At 37.5% G+C, this 27,478-nt stretch overlaps 1 protein-coding gene across 7 annotated transcripts in view; it reads right to left on the reverse strand.

Annotated features, from left to right (window-relative positions):
* Positions 1-2,418: 2,418 nt before the first annotated feature.
* Positions 2,419-27,478, reverse strand: part of ZFAND3 (zinc finger AN1-type containing 3) — a 150,792-nt gene continuing 125,732 nt past the window's right edge. For all 7 annotated transcript variants that reach the window (XM_041128600.1, XM_030034725.2, XM_030034726.2 and 4 more), the window contains one exon: positions 2,419-10,848. In XM_041128600.1, coding sequence (XP_040984534.1) covers positions 10,694-10,848 — 155 coding nt within the window. In that variant the 3' untranslated portion in view covers positions 2,419-10,693. The remainder of the gene's footprint in view (positions 10,849-27,478) is intronic.

Raw genomic sequence — 27,478 nt, forward strand, 5'->3', positions numbered from 1 at the left:
CTGTCAGCCTGGCTTCTAAGAGAGGCTGGTTAGTGCTAATCCTAAAAACCAGCAAAGCAATTTCTCTTGTTGCATGCCAGGAGGACATTCCACCCAAGTCTTGCATCCCCCTCCACCCCCACCAAGCCTCTCAGTACCATCAAATACCAAGCCACCACTGCAACTTTGGACTAGAGTTGGTGGGATGTAGGAAGGAGGCTTGTGTGGAGCATGTGTATCCCTTCACTGGTCTTTGCTTGTCAACTGTTCAGGACCTGGAACAAGACTTGGGGGATGGGGAGAGGAAAGACTTCAGCAGTCCAAGGTGGCATGGGGAGTTCTACTCTTTTCCTTTCTTTTCTAGAGCTTTTGATCTAGCATTTGCCATGGTGTTGATCTGCCACTTGTTTGATGAGAGAAAGTGGGTGGATGCTATTGCAGAGGAGGTCATAAGTCCTTTCCTGCTGCTGGAGGAGAGGGTCTGTGGAGTACAGGCAGATGATGGCCAAGTGATGGAGGGGCAGAGCATGAAGCTAACACAGGAGATGCCTCACTAGCTCCAGCACTGCACAAAGACTGTATTGCCATTCTCTTACACGTCACTACTCTTTTCTCCTGCCTGTCTACCAAAGATGGTCCAGGAAATCTCACAGTGACTTCTCCCCACAGTAGCAGGGGTTTGTATTCTTTTCTCTGCAGAGAGGTTGGCGCACGGGTCTCAGCCTGGCCCGGTGACTCTGAACTTCTTGATACTGCCTGTGACTTTGGAGTGATGAGGAACTTGTATGCCAATCACACTGGGGATGACATTTCTTTTACTGGTTTGGCATAGTCAGTATGGACAAATACACAAATCGAGCTTGATTCTTGCACTTGGGTGGGTTTGGACTGTAACTCTGTATCAGAGCTGGCTACCACATTCAAATAAATTCAGGATAAGTGGATACTTTAGAGCCCAGTATTACTTCTCTATTCTTGCCAAATTACATCAACAAATTGCTGAACTGCCTGCAGGCGAAGGTTGCACAGTCCGTCGTCTCTGATAAAATAATGCTCTGTGTGTGAGACTATCCTGTGAGCACCCTATGCCTGTTGCAACTTGAGGAATGTGACCAGGTTCCGTATCCTTGAGAAGGAAAGATTTTTTTTTTTTTTTTTTTTTTATTTGGGGGGGGGGGGGGGAGGATGGGGTGGGGTGGTCGTGTTTGACTAAGTTTTAGTTTGCTTGGTGCCTCACCAATATAGACATTGTTATGCTTTCTCCATAAGGCCTACATACCAGCAGAGAGGTAATATAAAAGACTGGTTAGAACGGCATAATGTAAACCCTTAATCTGTTGCAAACCTTTGAAGTTCAGCCACCTTCATTGACTGTTGTTAATAATTGGCGTGCAACACTTTTATTTGTCTTGGTTATGCTGGCACAGATAGGGCCCCAGTAGTCATGGATAGCAGATTGAATAATTTGTATGCAATAGAAGCATGGCATGAAGAATGTGCTTCTGGCTGAAGTGAGCAAGTCACTTTATCATTGGGGTTTTTTAATGCAAGACTATTTACCTGGCAGCTCTGAATTAACATGCTGATGAATTCTGTGCAGGAAGCTTACACAGGTTCCTTGGAAGAATTTACTACTTTAGTTTTCTCTGTTTTTCTATATTTAGGGGATCAGCCCCTTAGCCATATGCTCTAAAATAAAGGATAAAAATTAGCCATTCTAAGACTTAATGCTTTCATTCTTCTCATATCTTTGGAGTAGCAGCTATCTAGTAATAGAATTACACAGTATCCACAAACTGTAGTTCACAGTTAAGCTCTCTCAAACAGAAAATTACACCAAGAAATCCATAAAGAGTAAGAACAGCAAGGGTCAGACTGTCTTACCATGAAGAATTATATGGTATGGGAAGCCTATTGCCTTTTGTTCTTTCTGCTGTTAATGCCCCAATCCTAGCTACCATGGTGCTTTCTGAAAAATCAGAAGAAATGTAGTGTTGCATTTGAAACACATTTTGGTATTATAATTCTATTTTGGTACATTTTACACAAAACTGTGTAATCCTTACAGTAGATATTTAGCTCTGATGTTTTATCTTCAGACTGCTCTCACAATAATTGATCCTCCTTGCCTTTACTCTAGAAAGGTGCTGAATGTTGGCTAAGGAAACTGATCTGTGTTGATGTTAAGTGACTGTATCAGGGCCAGTGTGAAACACATGGTTAAAGCCTGCATTATTCTTTCTGCCTTGCTGGATGTATGCAAACTGCATAGGGCTTAACACTTGTTTCAGTTCCTGTGAAGCAATTTAAGTTCCATAGGTTGTTGAATTTCCTCCCCTACCTTTCTGCTATCATCAGCCAAAGGCTGATAAAAGAAAGCTACTCCAGAAAGCACAATTCAATCAATCACAGATCAGCAGTCTTGTTTAATACAGTATATCTCTTTATAAACAATTTTATTGTTTCACACAACAAAAGTGGTTAGAAAGAGCAGGTACAATATACAACTTGATTGACTTCAGGGACTTGTGGATGACAGGTTCTGTGAATCCTGAGATCTTTCAGGGCTTGGGGATAATGGTGCAGAGCATCACTGCAGCTGCTGAGCCAGTGAACAACTTGCACATGCATGCAGCTGAGGCAGCATAACTGGCTTTACCTTTATTATCCAGACTGAGAACAGCAAAGGCAAGGAACTGGTTCTGACTTATTACGTAAGAAGTTTGACTTGGGTCTAGTTGACCCATGGTTTCTATGTCAATGAAATCTGCCTGTTTCAGTAGTTGTGACAGTTGAGAATTGTCTTCATGAAGCTTGATGTAAAGAAACCAAACAAGCCCATAGTATCAACCACATGCTGCTAATTTTAAATCAATCAATCAGTGTGATTGATAAACATTTAGCATTACTTGGCAAATGAGTGATAGCTTTCTATTTTATTCACAGAATAACAACATTGGGTTAACAATAGAAACAAATAATTAAAGGCAGAACAAAGACAACATTTTTTATTCCTGGTCTGGATGGGTGTTTGGTACCTGTAGAGGAACTATTAAATACTACTTGTGTATCTCTAGTGGCTGCAGTATCAAACTAGCCTTAAGGTTCCTTGTATTGAGACAGTCCACAGAGGAAAGTTAAGAGCAATGAAGAAGGGCTTTAAACTGGAAGTACGACTTGGCCTTAATGTTATTTGCTACAGTATATTAAGACAGTTCTAAGAATTTCATATACTAAACAGCAGCAGTCATTTCACACTTAACATTTTCATTACAGATGGAAACAGCTACTGGCAATACAAGCCTCAATACCTTTAGATGTGATCATCTCTACTGTTATGTTGCCTTCACATAGCCTCTGTCTTTGAACTCGACAACTGGGGGGTCATAGTTGATGAGGGAGAATTTGCAAAAGGGATAATGAAGAAAGCCTACAGAAATTACAGCAGAGAAGCTAGGGAGTAGAGAAATGAAGGCCTGCATGGGTGCTATAACAGAGGCTGACAGAGGTATCTGACAAGAAGTTTCAAATAGCACATATTTCCCTGCTCCCACTAATTCAGCAGGAGTTGCTGCCTCAGAGGCAAAGTATTGCTATTAAGGTAGCAGATGGAATATGGTCAGCAGCACCTAGCTGATCCTACACCTACACACATATGCACCCTTCACCTACTCCTTCACAGAGTTCCATGCCCCTAGGAATAGCATGAGACGCACTATTGAAAAGTACCAGTAACCTGATTGTTAGCATTCACTTAAACTTCTCAGCTGTTGGCAGGGGGAGTATTTTTAATGGAATTGCAAATGAGCATAATGGTGCTTCCAGGACTAAGTCTATAGTTGTTGATAATGATTAAACTACAGCTACTATTAAACAGGCAAATTGAGTTATTGGGACATGCTACAATATGCTTGCCAAGAAGCCAAGCCAGACAAGGACTGATTATATGTATGTGGGTGTGCAGAAAGTGAAAGCTGTTTTTAGCCCAGCAGTGTAATTCTGCTTCAGCTATTTGATGTCCCAGGAGATTTGTGTGTGTCTGTATGTGTCCATGTATGGAAAGATCTGTTTGGAGCTATTATTTTTGACAAGACCTGAGACAAAATAGTCAAAAAAAGAAAGAAAAAACAATGGGTGTGTGCAGTGTGACTTGAAGAGAGCTACAGAATTTGTAAGTAACTGCTGCTGACCTGATTAGGATTTTAATCTATACAAACATGGGGGTAATGACAGGGAAAGTCTGCATGCAGACAGAGTAAATGTAACAACACGTCTGGCTGCTGGGCATGTGACAGACTATCCAAAGCAGCAGTATTCATGCAAAGTTGATACAGGTGGATCAGTTAAAACATTTTTAGCTAGACATCACTTTAAAACTCCAGCATAGACAAGAACAGTTGTGCTAGCCAACAGTGGTTACCTTAAATTTAAAGTTATTCTTGGAGCTCATCATCTTCCTTATGCTGCTGCGAAATGTAGTATGTTAAAAGACATCTCCAGAAACTGGTCTAGCTAAAGCTTTCAGGAATCTAAAGCAAATGTAGTCTACTTTAAACACTGCAGAAGAAGAAAGGAGGAAAAAAAAAAACAAACCAACAAAACAGAGACAAACTCTTGCTAGAATGAACTCTGAATTTAGCTTATCTAGTAGAGGGCTCAGATTCTCTTTTCCCTCCTCTAAGAGTCTTGCATTTATTTGCTCCTTTGAAAAGTAGAGAGGTGAGACTAAGCATTTCAGGAGTTAACCATGAACCTTTCATTTAGCTTTCGTAATGCAGAAGCGCTGATCATGCAGGCCTTCCTTTCAAAAGATACAAAAAAGGCATGGCATTAAGGATTGCTACTTTGCTTCAAGGAGACCCTGAACAATTTAAGAGGACTAAAAATCACCAACATTTTCAAGTGTGCCTAAAGAGAGTTCCTGCTGTTGCATCTCTGATACAGCAGATGACTGACTTCAACTATTTTATTTATTTATTTAAAAAAACCCCAAACCCTGAAGTGTTTAGAACTCTGGTTAGAGCATGGTTTTCTGTCCTTCCTGAGCATGCTTGGTAGGGGAAGGAAAGTGTCTTTTGCAACTCAGAAAAAAAGAAAAGGGACTAAGCAATGAGGAAATAGTAGGTACCATATTCTGTCCTTTTGTGTGAAGGGAGAGGTGACAGACAGAAGTAGGTCTCTATAATTTTATTCTCATTACTTACACAGTCACTGCACTGTGCTACAAGTTATTAACTCACAGCATCCTACTGCATGTTATTAGCTTTGCACAAACCTAGCAGAAAGGAAGATTCTGCTTATGGTTAAATGATTGCTATCAAGACTTGCTACTATCTGAAGAACAAAACCCTTTTGTTAGAGGATGCAGTCATCATCTTTAAAAGCTATATATAATTTCAGTAATCTTTTCCTAATGCTTCAGATGCATGTATTGAATTTGAATTGGTTTACAGTTAGTCTTATAAAGTTCTGCTTGTTTTTCTTCCAAAGAAAATAGCAGCATATTGCAAAATAGGAAGGTCCTGTAGCAAAATATGTAGTTATTACTAAATAATCAATCAAATTTTTTTCTAATTATGACAGTCCTGTTTCATTTCTTTGCATATAACATATGTTGCAGAATTGACTCAGACAAACTCTACGCAAGTATATTCACAAAGATAAAGCAAAACAGTTTTCTGTATTACCAAGTCAAAGAAGTTGGTGCTGTTTGGCAAGTAATAATTCGCCTCTTTACTTGAAGAGGAAGGTGGATGTGATCAGTAAGTGCATGTCAATTTGCATCCTGCCTCCTGCCTTCATGCCTTCTTTCCTCCTGACTCAACTTCAGATTGGAAGATGAGGCGTGCAGAGTTCATGGGAAGGTGTATGTGAACAATATCACAGAACTGAAGTTCAAGAAACCCATAGCCTAACATCCAGAACAAGTAAATCATGTCTGCATTAAGTTTCAGTTAATTGAAGAAATAGCCTATCACTGTAATAAAATACACAAGGAGGTTATCACTTCTATAGACCAATGTCCATATTTTAACCTGTTTGAACTAACGTGCAGGGGCTTGCAAGAACAAAGTTGATGCTTTTTTTCCTGTGGTGAGTACTGAAAAGCCAAGAGCAGCAACATTCAAGCAGAACTACTTTCAAATGCCCAGCTGTACACACTGACCACCTCAACAAAAAGGAAAAATGAATGAAGACTAGGAAGACAAGGAAAAATGTCCTTCCTACTGATGTCTTTGAGAACTGTTATTTAAGAGTGGCTCTTTCCAGCACTGTTAAGGTTTGTTCTCCTGGAAAAGCTGCTGACAGTGAGATATAAAGCCCCCTATTGCACAAGTTCACCATGTAAAATATGCATTGTGAATACTTTTGAACAGTCTAATCTTATGCACTGTTTTTCCAGTGTGGTCCTTTGTACAGCAAAGTATGTACAGACACAGTCTCAGCTAAGAATAAGATTATGAACTGGTTACACAAGAACTGTATCCTTATACAGCAGCTCCTGCCACATCAGCTTCTGCATTGAACTACAGCTTACTACTGCTTCTGTTATTTTTGTTCTGTGTGCAGAATTCTAATCAGGTATTTGAGTGATGAAATAAACAGCTGGTGCCAAGAAATACAGTTATTTTAAGTAGTGTTGTCTTAAATGTTTATTTCTATTTGTTTTCTAGGTATAAATGTTCCCAGAAGCATACAAAATTATTTCCAGCATGAATTGGCTACAATCTCATTGTGACATTAAGGGATTACTTTGATTAGACCATCTCTTTGCTGTTCCACTGACTGATGACTGACAATTTCAGTAACTACACTACAACAAAGAGAATGTTAATTCATTTGTCTGGGCACTTAACTGTGTACACATCAACTGTGAGTACAGGTGCTGTCAGTTATCCCACTGATGCATTTCTTGGAATCTATTATAAAACTTATATTTTTATGACACCATTATTAACAGTTTTCTTCCCTAGCAAGTCTTTGTATTGAAATAGTCATGGTAAGATTTTTAAAAAAAAAAAAAAAAAAAAAAAAAAAGTGCTTTCATCCCTTAGAAACTTATACCTAAGTTGGAGCATAGTCACAGAAGGAACTGCTATGATTGTAGAATGAACTGAACACCACAATGAGGTTAAATATAAACAGAACATTGTGTTCAAGGGGCCAGGGGATTATAACTTGTCCAAAAGAAGAAAGTAATGCAAAATTCAAGTTTTGAATGTATATATCACCTTCCATGGAGTAAATGAAAGTGGTTAATATTACTTTTGGACTGCTAAAATTGCACCAGGTCTCTTCCCAGGGTGTTGTCTGTGCACTACTGAAGAGTTCACATTCCCAGGTACCTCATTTTACAGTTAACATTGCTTCTCATTCAAGACACTAAACTGCTTCAAAACAGAAACCAGTGCAATTAAGTACAGGCTCTGGCATAGCAACATTCATATGCAATTCTTAGTTTTCCTCAAAGCCTTGGCTTGTACCCAGCTATAGGTTTGCAACTTGATAAAAAGGCAGAGCTGCTTTACATAACTTACCTTTTACTATATAACATAGCCATCTTGTTCACGAATTGCACACAGTTTTATAATTGAAAGTACCATATTAATTTGAGGACAAAATGGGTGTAGGTGTCCCATGAATCAGGCACACTTTGAATTCCAAACAATTTTCAAAATTGTTTTTAAATAATCACCTTGATATTCTCTCTCCCTCTAATGCATTCTATTGTTTTTTAATTAGCCTTGTATTTCTAGTATCTAAATGATTAAGAAACAATAGTTATTCCTCTACTTGTTCATTATGAATACAGCCCACTATGATTTGGAATATAGCTACTCTAGGTGCAGAGTTGTCAAAATGCATGAAACAACATTTAAGACATTTTAAAACTTTGATGCCAATGATATAGTGCACAGTATGCATTTGACTTCTTAAGAGTATGAACAACTTGTTCATTTGATTACTGTATCTACCCTCAAAATTAAATTGACCAATACTCAGGCAACAGTAGATTTAGCCAGATTTGCTTACAAAATAAATCACTAAACTTGAACCCAGCAGAAATATTATCCTCCCCTTCCAAACTGGCAGAAAATATTGTCCACCTTCCACCAATTGTAAATTCAGCTTGAAGTTACTGGCCTAATGTTGTTATATTCCCCACTGATATTTCTTACATGAACTTACAACAGAAATGGTGCAAAATAGCAAGACCTGTTGGAATAGGCAGAAAGGAATTCGAACTTTAATCTGATTGGTTTAATTTTTTTTAGCAGGAGGAAAAAGAATAAAGTTACAAGATTCTTTTAATATTTTCACAATGTTAAACTAAAACTGAGCTCTAGGCTACATGTGTAAGTAAATCTAGAACACAAAAGGGTTAAATAAGATCTTCTTTTAAGATACAAGAACTTAAGCTTTCTTTACGTTTAACAAACTTCACAGAACAGATACTGCAAAGGAACAATCCCCTCCCCAACTTCTTGTTTAAAGTGAACATTGTCCATAATTCACATGAACTTTAAGTAGTGTTCTCTCAAGAGCCACCTTGAAACCATCTGTGCACTTGTAACAAGATTAAAGAGAATATTGAGGAACAAAATAGCATCTTCAGTATTAATGCAGAAAAGTCTTGTGTATCAATCAGAATGCCCATCAAATGCTATGGTAGGATTTTGTAGGAAAAGAAAGTGTGTATCACAGCAGCCGCCAAAATCCATGTTTTTTTAAACTCCTCATGGCAAATGTAAATAATACCCTTGGACAGTCCCTCTCACCAGGACCAGTTCCTGAAAATGCAGCACATTACAGAAGATTTTGCTGCTGGTTTCATGTTCTTGAACAATAACAATAATAAAAAAAACAGCTTGCCTTTTGTATAGCTTACATTTTATAATGATGGGACACTTCTGATTTGCTTCATGGTTAATTAATGCTAATACAGTCAGATGCTGAGTGTGTGTGTGAAGAGACATATATATTCTTCTCTTTTTTTTAAATTAGTTGTCTCCTTGTTAAATGCTCCTAACTGGCCACCAAAGTAGCAATATAATTTGGCCTATAAGGAATTAGTTACCTGTAACAAGTAGAATGGAGGATGACTCATACAAACTTACTCCCAAAACGTTGAGGTTTTTCAAGTGACACGTTACTTCCCCCCTCTGATGTTTTATATCTGCCCAGTATTTGAAGACAAGACAAAAATCTTTCCCTCCCTCAGGTTTTCTTACAAATTTACCTGATTGTTAATACCTTACTAATAGACTGAGAAGCTAAATTCACTCAGGATTAAGCTGGGCCACATTGGTACGAATCCTGTTTACCTGCGTAAACCCTGTGTGCAGCAGGAGACATGCCGATTATTAAGTTTGCTTTTTTGTTTCCAAACTGACAAGACTGGTGCAATTCCGCTCAGCTCAACATGACATACCATAATACAGAACCATAGGTCTAAACACATCTGAAACATTCTACTCCATGTAATGCTTTTCACATTCACTTGCTATACTTGCTTTGCAATAGATGCGGGCAGAGATTTTCATGAGAGCGTTCAGCTGCATAGAAAGAGGGCTGACATAGCCCATTTGATTATCTCATTGACACTCTGGAAGTGAGGAACACAAACTCAATCTGATAAAGGGTGTTTTACCAGTTGGTTCCCCAATACTGTTACCAAATTCCGTTTGCTACAAAATGTCCTTTTTTTTCCCCCCAATATATAAGTCTAGCTACAGAAAGTCAGTCTGTAGAATCCAGCCATGGCTACTGTGCTGTGAATTAGCCTTATTTGATCAATTATCAGATACCTGCACTTAGCAAAAGGCAAACAAGAGCCAATCAGGTTTTGGCCGGTGGGAATGGCTGCACTGCTCAAGGTAGGTGGAATCTGTTCACACAACTCACAGAATCTCTGTGGATGCCATGTAAAAAGTATGCACCACTTACTGCTCTGGGATGGAGTTGTCTTTAAAGTGAGATCATAATTTAACTGAGAAGAAAGAAAAAAACAAAACAAAACCAAACCCTGATAGGTTCTTTATAGTAAGATAGATATAAAAATTTTTCATAAGAATCTCTGTCCCCCTTTCTTTTTGGCTTCCTGGGAAGAACCAGAAAGATGTTCCTACCCCAACAGAATCCCTGATGCTGGTGACACTGCCTAATTCAAAAGCCACACGCGATGAAGGCACGAGTGACCAGTCAGGTCTTCTGGGCTTAAGCAGCTGCAGTTGCTGCTCTTAGTAGTATTTCACCTCCTCAGGATTCACTAGCAGTGAAGAGGTGAAAGGCTGCACATTAAACAGTTTGTCTGAAAGCCACGTGCATAGCAAACTTTTACACCAGCTTCTGTACAACTAATTGTTTTAACTCTGCAGCTGGAATGTTTCCAGCATAAGGCTTTTAGAGTGACTCCAGCAATAACAGAAGCCTTTGGATTTTTCTTGTTTAAATCCACTAGCCATGCTCAAAAATAATATTTCTTCATGTTTTATTTTTATACTGTGGCTAGCAGGCACCTTAGTAACCAGCCAGAAATCAACTTCAACCACCATCAACCCCTAAACTACAGTACCAGGACGGTTGGCTAAAGAAAGGAAACTGATTGGCTGTAGTCTGAAACTTGCCTAGTACAAGGTGTCTGGCTGACTTTGTCCTAAATAAGGCTAACATTAGTGAACTAAGAGAACAGCATTTGGTTGCAGTCTTGCACTCAGGAACATCCTTCGCCAATGCGTTGGCAAGATCTCCCTACTTTCCGATCCAGTTTCACCATTTTCATAATGGCTTCCTCACGCCCACGTCCCATGTGGTCAAATGTGCAGTCATGTTGTTCAGGGAGGCGATGTAACATACAGAACACATAACCTACCATGGAAAGGGAGAAAAAAAATACAGTTAGGGACTTGGTTAAAGTGGCAGAATCTTACCTGAATCAGAAGTCAAGGATCACCTACTGGGGGATTACTCAGTTCTCAAAAATAAATGCCAGCTTTAAGTTTTTACTTATCTTCCCTTACAGGGTAAATAAATCTCTGATTATTTACTGCATTTTCTTGAGTATTTATCAACACAGTATCAAAGCTCAAGTCATATTAAATTTGGGTTAGTTTTTTTTGCCATCCTCTCATCTTATAGATCGTCTAAACTAGGTATGCCTAGATAGTAACAAAGCTAATGTTTCAAAAGAAAAGTCTGATCACCTTCACTGAAATCTTTTCTACTATATGTAGAGTTGGTTGTAATTTCTGAAATTTATGCCTATAGTACTTCAGGTTTAGCTCCCAAGCTAATTCAAGTCAGAACTGTTAAATCTAAGCACCTTACTTCCTCCTTACTGCCAGCACCCCAAGTTGGCAGCGACTGCAGCAGAGTTCACTGCTCCACTACTGTTCCAGTTTTCAGAAGCTTCTCTTCATGAACTGTTCTGACACTAACCACGGGGGGTGAACAGGCATTTGACATAGGGACATGTCATGCCACAACATCTTGCTTTGTAGCTGAAAAGATGTAGCTTATTGTCTCTTTGTTTAAAGCTAGTCAATGTTACTCAGTTTTCCAGGGAGCACATGATTCAGAAACACATGTAGAAACATGTCAATACTTTTTCCTACAGGTGAGGAGAGCATCCTCATTAGCCACCTCTTTCTAGTCTACAAAGAAAACCAGCTTTTTTCTTATTTGTCCCTAATACTTTATAAGAGTAAAGAAATTGCTTCCAATTTCCTACCTCTAAAATGAATGTGACATAGTGATAAGTAGTATTAAGATGATACAGTAGGGAAGAGAGTCAGACAGTTATAGGGTTCATGTAGTCCACTTTATATGAAATGAAGTATGATACTGCCCGTGCTACAGTATCTTTTCTGCCTGATGGTGCAAAGAGCATCACTCTGCCTCTCACTGAATGCTTTAGATTACTGCTGCTCCTTGAATGCTCAAAAGATATTAAAACCACAAATGATATCCGAGAGATGGAAAAGGATAAAAATGAGTGAATGATTGAGAGAGTGTGTGTTTGTGCATATACACACACACACAAAAAAAAAAAAAAATATGTGTGTAAAGTATTTCAAGCTCCTGGACTATAAAACATCAATTGTAGGAGAGAACAACAGGCTATCTTTATGTTAGCGTGATTGTTAAGAAAACAGAAAGGGAAAAAGTATCACACATGGAATTATTTTAAAAAAAAAAAAAGTGAAGAAAAATTGATTTATCTTTGTTCTTTGTTTCAATAGCACCAGCTATGAAAAGACATGTCTATTATATGTGGTCAGCTTTGAAACCCAGTTCTAGGAACAAAGCAAAAAAGACAAGTTTTCTGTATTGGTATATGCGATTCAGAAATATGGATGGAAAGATGCAGATTGAATTGATATGTATCTCGCCCCTTGTGATCATTGCCTCCACTTCAATCTCAGTCTGGGTCATACCACACTCAAATGTGACAAATATCTTTCTTGAGGTACCAAAAATTCAAGGTCTGATTGTTAAAATGAAAACATCCTTGGGACTATAGTTCAAACAGTGAACAGGCATTTCACTCAATTCTCCTACAGAAAGCAGGGACTGAAGGCTTCCCTTATTTCTTGAAATAAGACTTCAACTTACGGAACCAACGTCCACTGCAGGCACAAGAATACATTAAATACCTGACTAGATGAGCTCAAAAATCAAGTTCATCATCTTATCTGTAATGGATGTGTAAGAAGCAGATGCAAGAATCCCTGCAGATACAGATTGGGCTGATGTCATTTCAGTTCCTTGTAGGTAAAAACTAGTTTTAAATCCTGACGGTTTTACAGATCCTCTCCACATGGTTAACAAGCATATGTAGGAATGCTATTTAATGTTATCTAAAAGAGACCTTGAACACGTATACAATCTTCTACACAGCTTCACCAAGACCCTTTTGACAATTCTATAAATCTAATAAGAAACTACATATACAACATGATTTATCACTTTTGAACATGACCTTTCAATTGCCACATCTCCTTACTTTCTACAAAGCCTCCTGCTTTTTGTAGACCAGTATAACTTCATGATGTTCCTTTGTACTTTGCCACCCCCCCGATACAATCTAAACTGTGCTTTGCCATATCTTTATTTGTTTTTTGAACACCTTTTAGTTCTTTTTAGAGCACCTGTTTTCATGTAGGAAATTTTGTACTGTATGCATGAAACATTATTTATTTCTTCTGTTTGTCACGTATTTCCTTATGCATTCTTGAACAGAATTTCAACAACTGTCCACAAAGAATGGCAGGTGATTTTAATTTTCCCACATTATGGGAAAAGTATTTCTAATTTCAGCAACTAAATGATCTAAACCTGTTATTCATATATCTATTTAAATATGTATGGCTAATTAGAACTGATAATACCTAAAGAAATAATACCCAAGCATATTTTGAATGTTACTAAAATATTTTTGCATATATTGGCTGTTCTTATGGAGGGGGTTTATTCTTGTTGAATTAGTAACGGTGATCTTCTGGAACCCTCATTTCCAGAAGAGACTTTTGATCTTTAGTCCCATTGCTCCAAATGCCTAAGTCACTTTAAAGATTGGAACTTGTATTTTTGTGGGTTTTATTTAAAAATTTAAAGGACTTGAATACTGTTATATAGTAACTAGTTGAGTAACAGTAGTTCTGAACATTTTTTCATTAGTTCAGAGTGTATATATTCAATTAAGTTATTACTGCTATAATCACTCCCTGCCTCTTCACTGGTCTGGAAATCAGAGTGGACTTTCTGTGGTCTGTGTGTACACAAGTGCCTCATGTCATACCAAGACCATCAGTTTCTACAGCAGTTCCGTTATGAACTTACGTGCACTGGGGCAGAAGGCCAATGTATGATCTGTAAAACCAATCCATATTTAGAGGTGAAACCTCTTCTCCTGAGAACTCTGCTTTTATGGTTATAAAGCAAGTTAGATAAATGAACTGTTGCAGTGTATTTACTGTTAAGTTCATTATGGGAAGATATCAAATACAGGTTGTCTCCCCTAAAGGATTTTACTGCAGAAATGCTTCTTTTAGCACACTAACAAAAAGACAAAATAAATAACTTTCTGCTAGGGGAAAGAGCATTAGAAAAGGGAATCCATCTGCCAACTAAAGTTAGTTCACCCTAGTCATCAACCAAAAATATGCCAGACTTCCACTCCAAGCATAGAAGATTTCAGTCTAGTAAATGTAATAATACATCTCACAGCATTGCAATTGTTTTCTGATGTTAGAAGTAAACTATGAATCACCTACTCCTCAGGCCTCTCATGCAAACATCTTGGAAAAACATTATATAGTGCCTCAAAACCTTTGAGCTCCTCTAAGCACCCCAGAAACTACTTCACAATATATCACCAAAAATTCACTTTCATTTCATCACCAGAGCATAAATGGCTAAAGCCATAAAGCAGTGTACCATCTCTGCCTTACTTGAACCCATACAGACAAGTCTTTTGTGTAGAACATTAAAAAAAAAAAAAAAGAAAAAAGAAAAAAGAAAATCATTCAAAGGAAGTCTGAGATCGCACACAAGCAACTGCGAAGTTGCTTTCATCATTCCTGAGGAATCTGCTGGGAAAAGGCAATTGGAGAGGACAGAAAACAAATCTTCCACATTCAAGACCAGAGAATACCACAGACCTACAGTTTGCAGTCATTTTTCATAATCACCCACACACAGCATTTTCCTCATTGTTACATTCAAGAGCACTGGCTAGATGGGAGTATGGAATGACAATAAGCAAGTATTTCAACTAAAACCTACATTTAATTCTTAACTTTCTGTCTTCAAATTCTGAAAACAGTAAGCTGCTAAAATACCAATAAAATGATATGTGAAGCATCAGAAACAATTAAACTAAATGGCATAATAATCCACAACACAAAAGCCAAATTGTAATTTTGGAGGGTCCCTGATTTTTGTAAAATTTCTTCTTTTCTCTTTGTTAACAGAAAGTGGTCAGACTTTCTGGAACACGGCACAAATGCCCGATAATTGGATTACTGCAAACTACCAATGTAGAAGTACAGCACACTGTTGGGACTACTCTAATAGATGTCCTTGGCCAGGCATGGAGTCCCAGACTCTTCTAATGTACTGCTGCAGAACACCACACTGTAACGTAAAATATACAATAAATATAATGATCCCTGTTATGTGAATAGCATTGCAATAGAAAGGAAGCTTCCTTTTCTCCCACCCTGAGATTCTGGTCCTGATCTCATTGATGAGACATTCAGAAAGCTGCTAAAAGAAGACAGATTTGTTTGTAAGCATGTTTTGAAAAAAGTGGTGGAAGTGCCAAACAAGCTTATTAAATATTTATACAGCTTACACATTTTCAAAGTGTCTTAAAAACATTTAAAAGTGTCCCTGTTTGAAACATCTTGCATGTTCAAGTAAAAAGTAGTTGCATGCTGCCACAATTACCCTGATATTCAGTATATTCATACTTCTGTTTTTTAAGAATAGAGAGCATATTTGGACTTTGCCATACAGTGAATGTGTCATATGATTAATACAGCAGTTCCATCTACTGAAGAAAACTGAATTTCGCTTATGTAGAGGTACATTTTTGTGTTTCTAAAAGCTAAGCCGTTCAAATATCATTGCCGACATGAAAAGATGGAAGCCCTTCATTACCAAGTACCATCAATCATCTTAATTGTTCAAGGTAGACATTTATGTTTTCACTGCATGCAGTAACTGCTCTGAAAGTTTAGCCTTCTATACTACAGTGACCCCTTCTGATTCATTCAAAGCAGCTCCCATTGGTAGGTGAAAGAAAGTGAAGTCAATATTGCCATACAAAACCAGAGCTTCTGACACCTTAAAATCATCTTACCTGCCCACTAGTACTGCTATTTATCATTTTCATTCCCAAGTCAAAAGGCAGAAGTTCAAAACTGTTAGGATTTGCAGCTTATGCCACTTCCAAATTTTATTTAATAAACAACTTGTGTTTGTATAGATCCCCTATAAGAAGCCTATTCAAAAGTAGTCTGAATAATGGCATAGACTTATTTCTGTGCAGAATTCTGTCCTGTGTACTTTGGCTTCTTCATGTGCTTTACAAGGAATTTTACCTTTCTTGCTAATTTGAAATACTAATCAACAAAGGTTCAAACAGAACTTAAAAATACCTTTTAACCTTAAGAGATGAAGGTGCTGCAAAAATTCTCTACCAAAGGTGTATTATCTAACAAGGTATGTGTGAGTCTATATGCAGCTTTCTGTGCAAGAACAGATTTTAACATATCTTTAAGAGGTGAACGTATCTACAGCATATCATACAACACTGCAAAACCAGGCAAATTAACCAGCAGAGAAGATTAGGTCATGCAGTGATACATGCTGCTGCAGCACTGTTCAGAATAATTGGACATCATTCACCAAAAGTGTCTAGTAATCCCCAAAACAATGTTTACACATCTCCCCCATCCCTTCCAACTGGAAAGATGACTTAATGTGTTGTAAATGATGCTAACTATAAAGCTATTTAATAAAGGGCAGGAGGGAAATTTTTTTTTTTCAAGACATGAAATAGGTAAGAAATGAATGTAAGAGTAGAACAAATAGCTACCAAGATACCAACCAAGATCTTAAAGGCTTGTACATCGAGTACCTCAGAAAACACTCGCTCTCTGGATTTCAGTATAATCCAGCTTGCTCCCCTAGTATTTTGGAGATTGTTCTTCTTAAGAAGAACATCCAGCAATGGAAGGGCATAAAAGTGTGCTATCATCCAGCCCAGCAAAACTTTCAGAGCGGCTTATATGCACTGCTATTTTACAGTATAAAAATATTCTAGTCTGATGGTACCTTGTATTATTCTTCTTCTAGACAGCTCCATTCTTTCATATACTCTAATTATCTCTTATCTCTCTTCTGTGGGGAATGCTCTGCATTGGCATTGTCAGCTTTCATTACACAACTCAAGGAACATTCAGTTTTACTGACATGTTCCGTAAAACCAAACCAAACCCCAACAAGCTAATCAACAAGCTTTTGGAAGTAAGTGAGCTAAATTATTCTCCTGTTTCCCTTTCCCAGTTTTGCAAGATGTCATGGACATTGATTAAGTGCTAAGTAGTTCAGAACAACTTGGCTAGGAATCTTGTCATTCCTTCACAAGGGGAAAGGGGAGTAAGCCACATTATGGTAAAGCTTTTTAACCAAATAGATGTATTTATTAAAACTCCACAAAATATAGCTTGAGGCAGTCATTTCTACCATTTCAACTCCAAGAAGAGTGGATGGGGAATGTTAACCTCTTAAGTGCTCACAGTTAGAAGTCTCTAAATATTAATTATCTTAAAATTTGCCCTCTCAAGGCATTTCAATTCCATGTTTCTTCACAAAAAGCACAGCTGCAAGATTCAAGAAACACACAGCAGCAAAAAGTGTACATATCTTAACAACTTATTTTTCTAATCATTTGCTATGGTCACTGCAACTTGCCTTTCAATATTTTCTTCTTTATATAGACCATCTATACTTATGACTACCAAAATGATCAATAACTGAATCAAAAAGAGGAAAAGAAAAGAGGTGGTATAAGACACCTTAGAATGTTTCTTTTAATCTGCCAATCTGTCCCTGGGACTGGACGTGCACTTGGGACTTCCATCCTGCTTTTAAGTTAGTCATAATCTCAGGTTTCATGCTAGAAGCACACAGCTCTGTGATATCTGTGATGCTACATAAAAATTTATGTCTGGGACTCAGGATGCTTACAGGATGCTGCAGATTCATTTTGTATTTCTACTACTGGGTTTATGCTTAGGAGAAAAGGGAACAAAGATTATTATTTTTTTTTTTTTCCTTTCTTGCTCTATTTTGCTATCTACCACGAAGAGGGTCAAGCAATATGTATGAGCATGCATTACAGACAAAAAAGCTATTAGTGAAAAAAACTGTCCACAAAATGAATGGAAGATACTGTATGCAAAAGAAAGATGACACCATCTTAATCCTGTAGCAGCCACTGGACAGGTATGGTTAAAGATTCTGCAAGAATTCTTTAGACTGCAAGGCAAAGACTTTGTATTTCCAAGTTCAGTCACGTATAATCTGTGTTTCCAAGTGTCTTCTGTCTATTTTCTTGAAGATCGTAAGCCTGGAAAGCTGCTTTAAGGAGCACACAAGAGATGTGGTTTTGCACTGTGGAGACTCTGCAAACAAACTATGTTTTATCCCAATTTGTGCTAATTTCAAATTAACTTTCCTATTTATCTTACTACTTGCGCAGAAAGCTGTCAAACTGTTTTTCCCTACATTAAATGTGACACAAATTTTGAACAGAGAATTTATATCACTTGAGGACAGAGCACGTGCTGATTTTTTAGGGTGTTTCTTCAATCAACAATTCTTAAGGAGGTTCTACATAAAACACTATTCTACTCCTTGACTTTGAAACTAAGAATGACTCAGAAGAAACAGTTTCCTCCTGTTTCTTTGAAGGCGGTATTTGGAGTGGGAAAAATTAAGATATGGCACTCTGCTAGATTCAAGTCCTGCTTTTGCTCTAGTGGATACCAACTTGAAAGAAGCAGGGAGCATCTTCAGGAACAGAACTGAGGTTTTCAGGAAATTATTTCTGAATTTCAAAGAATCCTCAATGAATCAAAGTGATAAATACAGCATACCTGCAATTAAAAGAAGTTTGCTGTGAGTCAGGTCTTACTAAATACTGCAGGTCTCGGTCAGGATCGTATCTCAGTTCTGCCATGTACCACAAAATAAGAGTGATTAAATCTTTTATTTTGGATCAAATATTTTTTTCTTGCTCTACAGAACACATGCACATAAGAGTAACTACTTCTACATCACAACTTCTTCACCCCACTACGGATTCATGAGTTAAGGCCAACATCTATCGGAGACAGTCTAACGGAGCAACTTAGGTACATGATTATTCCCACAGATACAGCATGCAATCAATACTTGCTTCTAAACTGCTTTATACCTCAGAAGTCACTGACCTACACATTTCATCTGTAGGCTCCCCTTCCAGCATTACACACTGTCCTCAATTTTTTGTCTAGGTTGCAATCCACAGCAGTCAGGCACAAGCAGTAGTTGTAACACTACAAGTTGACTTACCAGCCTGCACAAATGGTGGATTACCACTGTTGTGAAATGTCTATAGAACTGGGGTATGACCACACATGAAACACAAAGGCAAAAAAATGGTTGAAGTTTAATTTAACAAAAGAATTCGCAAATAAACCATTTTACTCCAAACAACTTGCAGCATCAACAGCACTGCCAGACAGTGAACACCAATGTACAAGTAACTTGAGGGAGAGGAAAAGCTAGGTTCAAAATTAAGTTTAGACTTTAGGTAAGTGAAGAGAGTTTGCTTTTTTGAATAATCATGTGATCTTGCAATGATATATTCAGGAGGAATTAATATCACCGCTACACTTGTAAAGGGAACATTCATGTTTGCAGGGGCGAGAACACACTGAAACAACACTGCACCTCCCATATCATTCCTAGTTTCACAAGGTTATACCCTGTAGGATGTGAGAGAATGAATCCAAAGAAGAGGATATGCAGTAAAAAAGGAGAATTATGCCAAAAAGGCATCCTAGTGTCCAAGAGCAGACACCTAATAAAGTAGAGGTAAAACATAATAATACGTAACACTATTGCAAATAGTAGTACTCTTATAAAATTAGATTTTCCATAGGCTATACCAGCATATAAAGAAGTATTTGTTTCCTACCCAAAACATTTAGATTTGAGAGTAGTACGAAGTCTTAGAAAAAGTCTCCTGAGGAAGGGCAGGTGGATGACAGCTATCCTAGCATCAGTGCAGTGCCTTGTGCAAAGTGTTTGACATTTTCAAAAGAGCTAGATGAGTATTAATACTTCTAAAATTCCCTCTATACCCAGCCCACCTGAGCTAATACACTTCTCCCAGAAGCTGAGGATTTAATTAAAAGCCAAAGTGTATCCAGTAATTTAATTAAAACAGAACACAATATTGATTGATTCAATAATGTATGTGTATCATTTTGTTTAGCCCAATGAAAATGCAGGAAAGATAAGGCTACTAATAAAGAACTGGAATGAAAAATGAAAGGGTCTATACTAACGTACTGTATGTGTTGTATTAATTCTGTTCTCCTGGATCCTGCATGTATTGATTTGACTTCAAATCATCACATGCTAAATATGATTCCAGGTTTGACTTTCAGTATATTTCCTGAATTATATTATTTATGCCTTGGGTTTAAATAGCTTTCTAGAGGTTGCACCATATTGACCCACAGTCTGACAACAGCTAGGCTTGCTGGCCAAATCACTGTAGAGAAGCAGCTCTATTTCTTTGAAACCTAAACGAAATTTATTTTATGTCTTTATCCCCTATTTACACCTATGTCCAGGGTCTCTTAGATTACACATGCTGCCCCATGGAAGTCTTCTATTCTATTCCTGTAGCCTCTTGCAATCTACGTCAAGTAATTCTTCTAACCAAAGGGAAATAGAGCTCCATTCAAGAAGCTCTATTTATACCATAAAGGAAAACAAATGCTTTGAGCGATGTACACTTCCACCCTTCCCCCTTTTTTTGGGTGCGAACAACACCCAATGTTATACAACATTCCCTGCTCCTGCCTGTTCTGAATAAGGCAGAACCCCCTGTACACCACTTATGCATGCATCTGAGCAATTTTCAGCAACTCAGAAGTATTTACTGTGAACACCTCAGTAGGTAAACATTTTCATTTCAATACATACAAAGATAAAGTTAAATAAATGTATTACTTTTAAAAACCTACTGAAGAAAATACTATACCTTAGTGATTAGAATATCCATAAATACAGTTTTTCAGCTCTTGAAACTTTCCTCCAAGGCTAGAAATACTTAATATCAAAAGCCCCTGACACAGACTAGTAGTATTCTTTTTACTTTTGTGAGAACTGATGCACACTGATCTTTATGCCATTTCTTTAGAAGGCCCACAGCAACCTAGTGGAGAACTCTAGCAGAGAACCAGGTAGTCTCAAGTCCCAGTACCTAGCTCTAACACTTTCTTATAACTTAGATACGGAATTTAAGACCACAGGTAGTATTTTCCTTTAGGTAATATTTTATTTAGTTAGTTTGTAAGGGAAAAACCCCTCTAGTTCCTGAAAAGAATCCCAACTTTTCAAGGCAAATTTTGACAATTCCTTTCAATATCCTTCTTCTCCTCCCAGCTCTGATGCAGCAATTGCTGTGATGTTTTCTCCCCACTTCTTCCTATGAAGAATTTAGATTTTCACCAACAAAATTCACTGGGCATCTTTCCTCCCTACCTAAGCCTTACTTTGTGGTCAGTTGAACTAGCTGGTAGCATTCCTTCAGGATTTGTCAGATGATTATAGCATATTTTTGGGCCTTCTGTGTTTACTTCAAATATCAAGCACATTAGTAAAGTCAGTACTTATGTGCGTAGCTATTTGTTAACATATGGACAAATATGTTTGATTCACTTTGAGGCGGACACTTTCTAGGCAGCATCTTTCCTTTTGAGAACGGACTGCTGCAGCCCGCTGCCAACCAGCAGAAGCTTTCTAAGTGCACAGTCCTGATGAAGTTATAACGTGTGCCTGTGAGATTGTGGATAAATAAGAACATGGTAAAGAAAGAATTTTGATTAGAAAAGGTAGAGCACTTCAACCTTCAAAAATGTTTCCTTTAACATCTGCAGGTAGGTGGCTATTATCTTCATTCTTCTGATAAGAAAAAAAATGAATCAAAGACTGAGCAAATTACTTCCATAAAGGTACTGAAAGAGATGGAATTAGAAATAAGGTAGTCTCAGCTAGAGTTTTCTGTTCAGGTTCACTTGGCCATGTATCTCTTGTGCATACAAGACAATTAAAAATGGCATAATCTTTTACTTTATGTATATGCTTCTTTCTTCTGTAACCACAGTACAGGTATGTATGGAAGAAGAGACCTAATGTGGCACACCAACAAAATGCTTATTTTTGACTCATACTGTAGTTTCCATGCAAAAACCACCTGAAGGTTACATACTGAAGGACTTACCACATCAGTAGTGTCAAAATAAAACCTCTTTTTTTTTGTTTGTTTTCAAAAGGAACGTGCTAATTTGTTTTATTTAAGGAGAACTCGAGGACTTAAGAGACTGACTGACCCATTTCAATTACATGTATTGATTGGGACTATAGAAAGGTAACTAACAGACTCAGTATAGGTTACTAAATCAAGAGAGTTCCCTGTTGCGTGGTGGAAGAAATCAAAATCAGCACAAGCTGTAAGAAACCCACATTAGTTGAACAAGCTGGGGGAATATACCAGAGCCTTTTCAAACTGTATTTCATGATTCCCAATTATAAGGAGAACATGAACTCCATATACACCTTTAAAGCTGTGGACAGCTTCTCTAAAGCCTAGACATTAAAGTATTTTTTGGGGTCCTATACTTGGAACCCATGATACACCAATTAGTCAACTGCTTTTAACTGTTTAATTTCCAGTATTTTCAGAATATGTATTACTCAGAGACCAACATTAGTTAACAGCTCCTATTCCCTATCAATTACATTGCAGTCTTAGGATAACATCTTTGTAAAATGAAACAAAACAAAAAAATCCCTCTGAGTTTGATTTCAAACTTCAATAGTTTTTCTTTCTTTCTTTTTTTTTTTTTTTTAAATACTTGCAGTAATGTAAGCTAAGATGGCATTACTGGAATGGCTGAGGCAAAAGTACTGTGCTGGGAGCAACTATCTTAGGACAACAGTCAACGGAAGACATCTGAATATGGTACATCTTAAGGCCTGGCAGGAAGACTTGCCAGAATTATATTATGTTACCCAGTTACTAATAAGATTTATTTTTCCTTTAACGCTTCTTATTGAACTGGTTGACTCAATCTCCAGAAGCAGTGCATGTATTTACTTTTAATCAATGGAAGTACATGTTATAGCAATACATAATCATGTTCTTAAGCCATTTTGGTTTGTACCAGATAAAACTTATCTATCTAGAAAGTGAATTTACCAGTGCCATTAGAAATTCTTCTCCACAGAAAAAGGTTCCATGGAAATGGAACCATGATTTAATATTTTACCGAGTTTTAAGAGAAACATTAGTTTCAATACATGTTGGACTACTTTTGTACAAAATGAGAAAATTGTCAGAGCTTTTTTTTTTTTTTTTGCTTATCTATTCAAGTTTCTTTCTTTCTTCCTGTCCTTTTGAAGATAATTTCTAAATTAACTGAGTAAATCAAATCATTCCAAATTTATTCTTGCACAATCTAAACAAGTGCCTCATCTCCTGTGTTTATGAACAAGCAGCTCTGTTATACAAGTTAAGAATCTGCAGCTGTTTTTTTCCACCTTTTTTATTATTTAATCACAGTGAGACTTGCTGCCACAGTATCTGTAAAAAAGGTACAGTCTCCTCTGTGTGGACACATTTTGTTTGTGATGGCTGACAGAAATGCTCAGTGCTTGATATCAGTCTGTTCTCTTCTTCCTCTTACCCCTCTAATTAGCAGATGACCAAAACAGAAATAAAGCAACAGACACTTTTAAATAATCCCAAGAAAAAAATTCTACCAGGTTATTACAGATTTATATAGAACTAAATTAAAAACAGGGATGTGGAAAAATAAGCATAGCCACATACCAGAACTCTCTTTTTTGTACTTATTAACTATGCTTATGTGTGTGTGTGTATATATATTCATGCATATATGTACACAATATGAGACAAGTTTCTGAAACTGTTTAGAAGGCAAGTTTGCCAAATATTTTTTAAAAGTTTTGTTCATGTCCCTGCCAAGATTACAGATTTTCACAACTTGTTTATAATGCTTCCTCATGATGGTTGGACGTCCTTTAATCTGCATTTTACTCATTAATGTTTTAAAGTCCTTTCCATTGTTAATATTTTTTTACATATATATATATATGTATAATTTGGCAAGCACCGAATTATCTTTAGAATGCACCAGACTTAAGTCAGGAGTTGGTTTAGGATGTAGGATATTTTGTAAGAGATATAATGCCAGTTTGTTTTTAATGTTGTTCTAGTGCAAGATAAACGTGTACCCCATGGGTTTATTCCCTCATCACCTTAAGGTCAGCTTTCCTTTGAGCTACTTTTTTTTCAAATGCCTTCTCAAATTTGTAATTTTTTTCCCATGAATAACTTCCCTCATGATCACTGTTCACAAACAAAGGAAGGTGATGCACTGATACCTGTATAGAAATTAATCTGAAGACTTCACATGCATTTTTTGGACAAACGTTTTTTTGATGAGCCGTCTTAACTAAGTTTTTTCTCTTATTTTAATAATCAGAGTACCTCTGCGTCTGTCAGTGATTCCTTTCATCTACTTAATAGGCATTTATAATTGCCTGTCCCGTTGCCCCTATTTTTTCTGTTTGTTTTCAATGTAGTTAAACATTCATTTACATGTTTTTTCCCCTCTAGGCAAGTAATACTAAGATTACTGAAATAGTTTGTTGCTTTACCTCTGTATTTTATACTCTTTCACAGTTCAGCTTCTCCTTTACCTTTCTTTCATTTTCCTTTATGAATGAATTTGCCATCCAAGCCAACTGTGCTATGCAACTTTTACATCTTGTACTACTATGGCCTCTTTTCTTTATTTTCTGTTCTTCCTGTCCCCTCCTCTAATCTAAGCAAAGAATGCAGAATCTTAAGTGTTTTTATGCATTAACCTTACGAGAAACAAGCCACAAAGTTGTCAGGTACAAATTGAACTATCAACTATTCAGACATGTTGATTTTCCATGTTGCTAAACTGTAGCAAGCAGCTTGCTGTGAAACTTGTTAGAACTAGAAACCATTTTATCAAGACAATCTTACCCATTTTGATCACATCTTGATGAGGCATTTCACTAACTTCTAATAAAAATTTAGCATGGCATTCATCCAGTCTGCATTAAAGTCACATTCAGCACCATCTCTGAGACACCCAGCGCACTGTATACTGCAAAGACTAAAATCTGTGTCCTCTTTCTAGAGACACGCTTTAGTAGTTAGATCTCTACCAGAATGAGCAGTGGACAGTGATCTATAAAGTTATATCCACATAAAGTTCCTAACTAATTAGGAAGGGAAGTTATGCCCTTATAAAGGAGCAGTCTGTGGTGTGCTCCAACAAGGTGCTATGCCCTCATTCCACGCGCTCAGCACAGCAAGGCTGCACACTGGCTAACCAGCAAAGTTATCATCTCCTGACTCAAAGTCGTAATGCCATAGAGGCCACTTGTGAATGTGCATCCCTTCAAATCAAGAAACAGACAAACACCAATTCTTGCCAACATCCCACAAATAAAAATTGCAAAACAACGCATTTTGCCTTCACCCATGCCTGAAGTTAGTAGTTAGTGCAGTCTCCATCAAGAGCAGCACTGAATACATAATCATTCAAGTCCGTCCACGTTCTGGGAAATTATAACTTGTTACAACACAATCTAGACCAGTAAAACTCCAAGAAAATCTTTTCTGTCCACACAGGCAAGAAATACTGCTAACAAGTGTTTGATCAGATTGCACCACAACTGAGCAGTTATTTTTCAATACAGTCTGATCAAGCTAGAAGGTTTCAGCATCTTCCCATCCTGTTAAGCATCTACTCTGGCCAAAGAACACAAAGAATTTGAGATTCCTATCTGAGAACTACACAAACAAATCAGCAACATCTCTCTAAGGCACTGCAGCTGGAATCTAAAGACAAGCTTACTTTCCAGGGCTCAATATCTTGGCCACCCTATTAACTCCCCAGAGTTCTGGATAGGTGGAGCCTGAGCTGCAGACGTGTCGACTAGGATGTGGCCTACAAATAGCAAACCATTCTACACAAAAGCTGCTGAAGAGCTAGTACACTGTACTAATTCTTCTTTAATTGGTGACTAGGACTGGATCTAACATGACAGAGGTGAAATTCCTTTACTGATCATCTAGAATATCCTCGTACGTCTTGCACAATTCCAACAATACTAAAGACCACCGCAGACTTCTGCGTGTTGGCTTTATGCAGCAAGTGACACTAGAACTACTTTTTGCTGTAAAATACTAAGCCTCTGCCATAAAATTAAGCTAAGCTTTCTGTGCAAATAATTTCTATGGCTTAGAAGTTTACAGCTCAGTATCTTTTAAAAACATACACAACTCTATTTAGTAGTGATATATCTCTAGTCAAGTAATTAAGACAAGACCCATATATTTGTAGTGTAATTTGCAAATAATCAAACTGCCTTTTTCTAAAATACATTTCCAGAACTCTGTGTTATATAGCTCCTTTCACTCACAAATTTGCTGCCCCTAGTTTTAAAGCAAGTTTGTGATAACCACTTGCTTATCACATCACTGAACTGACAACTTAATTTTCAGATCAAGGATCATTGGCGATTGATTCAGACTGCTTACACTTCCATCAGAAATGCTACAATAGAATGTAACTTGAAGAAAACGATTCCTGTAATTCCTGATGATTTAACTGCTTACTAAATCTAATATTAAATAAATACATTATTTCAATACAATCGCTATCCAACATAAGACTCTAAACTATTAAAGGCCCAAATCTAGAGAACATTGCTGTCTGGAAAACATGCCTAGTGTAACTGTCATCTAGAAATGTTTCACAGGAAGCTGGTTTTGTTCTAGTAGTGTTGATTTAAAGGTTATCCAGTCAGAGAGGCACAAAATGAGAATGCATTTTAAAACTTCTCTTTCTCACTGAAGCTTGCAAAGTGCATCAGCAATTAACAATTCCTATCACTTCCCCCAGTTCACTCTGTGAAAAGGCTCAGAACTCGTCTTACAAATTGCTCTTCTGAAGATCAAAGGGAAGCCGAATTTGTCTGTGTGCTCTGGATGAGTTTGTAATTTACTGGAACTTTCAGAGGAGGCTTGGTAGCACGCTCGTTTGACAGCCCCAGGGTACAGGATTCAGGGGAGCTCTGTGACTCTTCCCTTCTGAGTTCCTTCCTTGCCTTTAATTGGCACCTCATTAGAAATTAATGAAAATGACATCCTCTGTTCTTCCTGCTCCAGGCACAGAACACTACAAAAAGGCCCATCACAATTCATAACACATTCAATTTATATAGCAATGGCTCTTAAGCATTATTTATGAGATGCGAATTTCTTGTCAGCAGTTAATAACTTGTACAGAGCAGAAACAGAATGAAAAAAGATCTTGAGAGTATGTGTGTGTGAAAATAAACAAATCTTCCTACAGCTGAAAAATGTTGTGTTTGAATTTGAAGAACCCTTACTGGAACTCCCTTCTCAGTAGTGAATTGTTTTTCTTCAGGGCAAAGCCCTGCAGCACTGTCAAATCCGACTAAAATTCCATGTAGTGTCAAGGGAACGAGCTCAGCAGCATCACCTTTCTCTGGGCAGGTCTTAGAGGAGACGGTAGAGCCAATACAGCAGTTTCCCAAAGATCTCAGAATTTGG

Source organism: Aquila chrysaetos, chromosome 13, assembly GCF_900496995.4.
Source record: "Aquila chrysaetos chrysaetos chromosome 13, bAquChr1.4, whole genome shotgun sequence".
NCBI lineage: Eukaryota > Metazoa > Chordata > Aves > Accipitriformes > Accipitridae > Aquila > Aquila chrysaetos.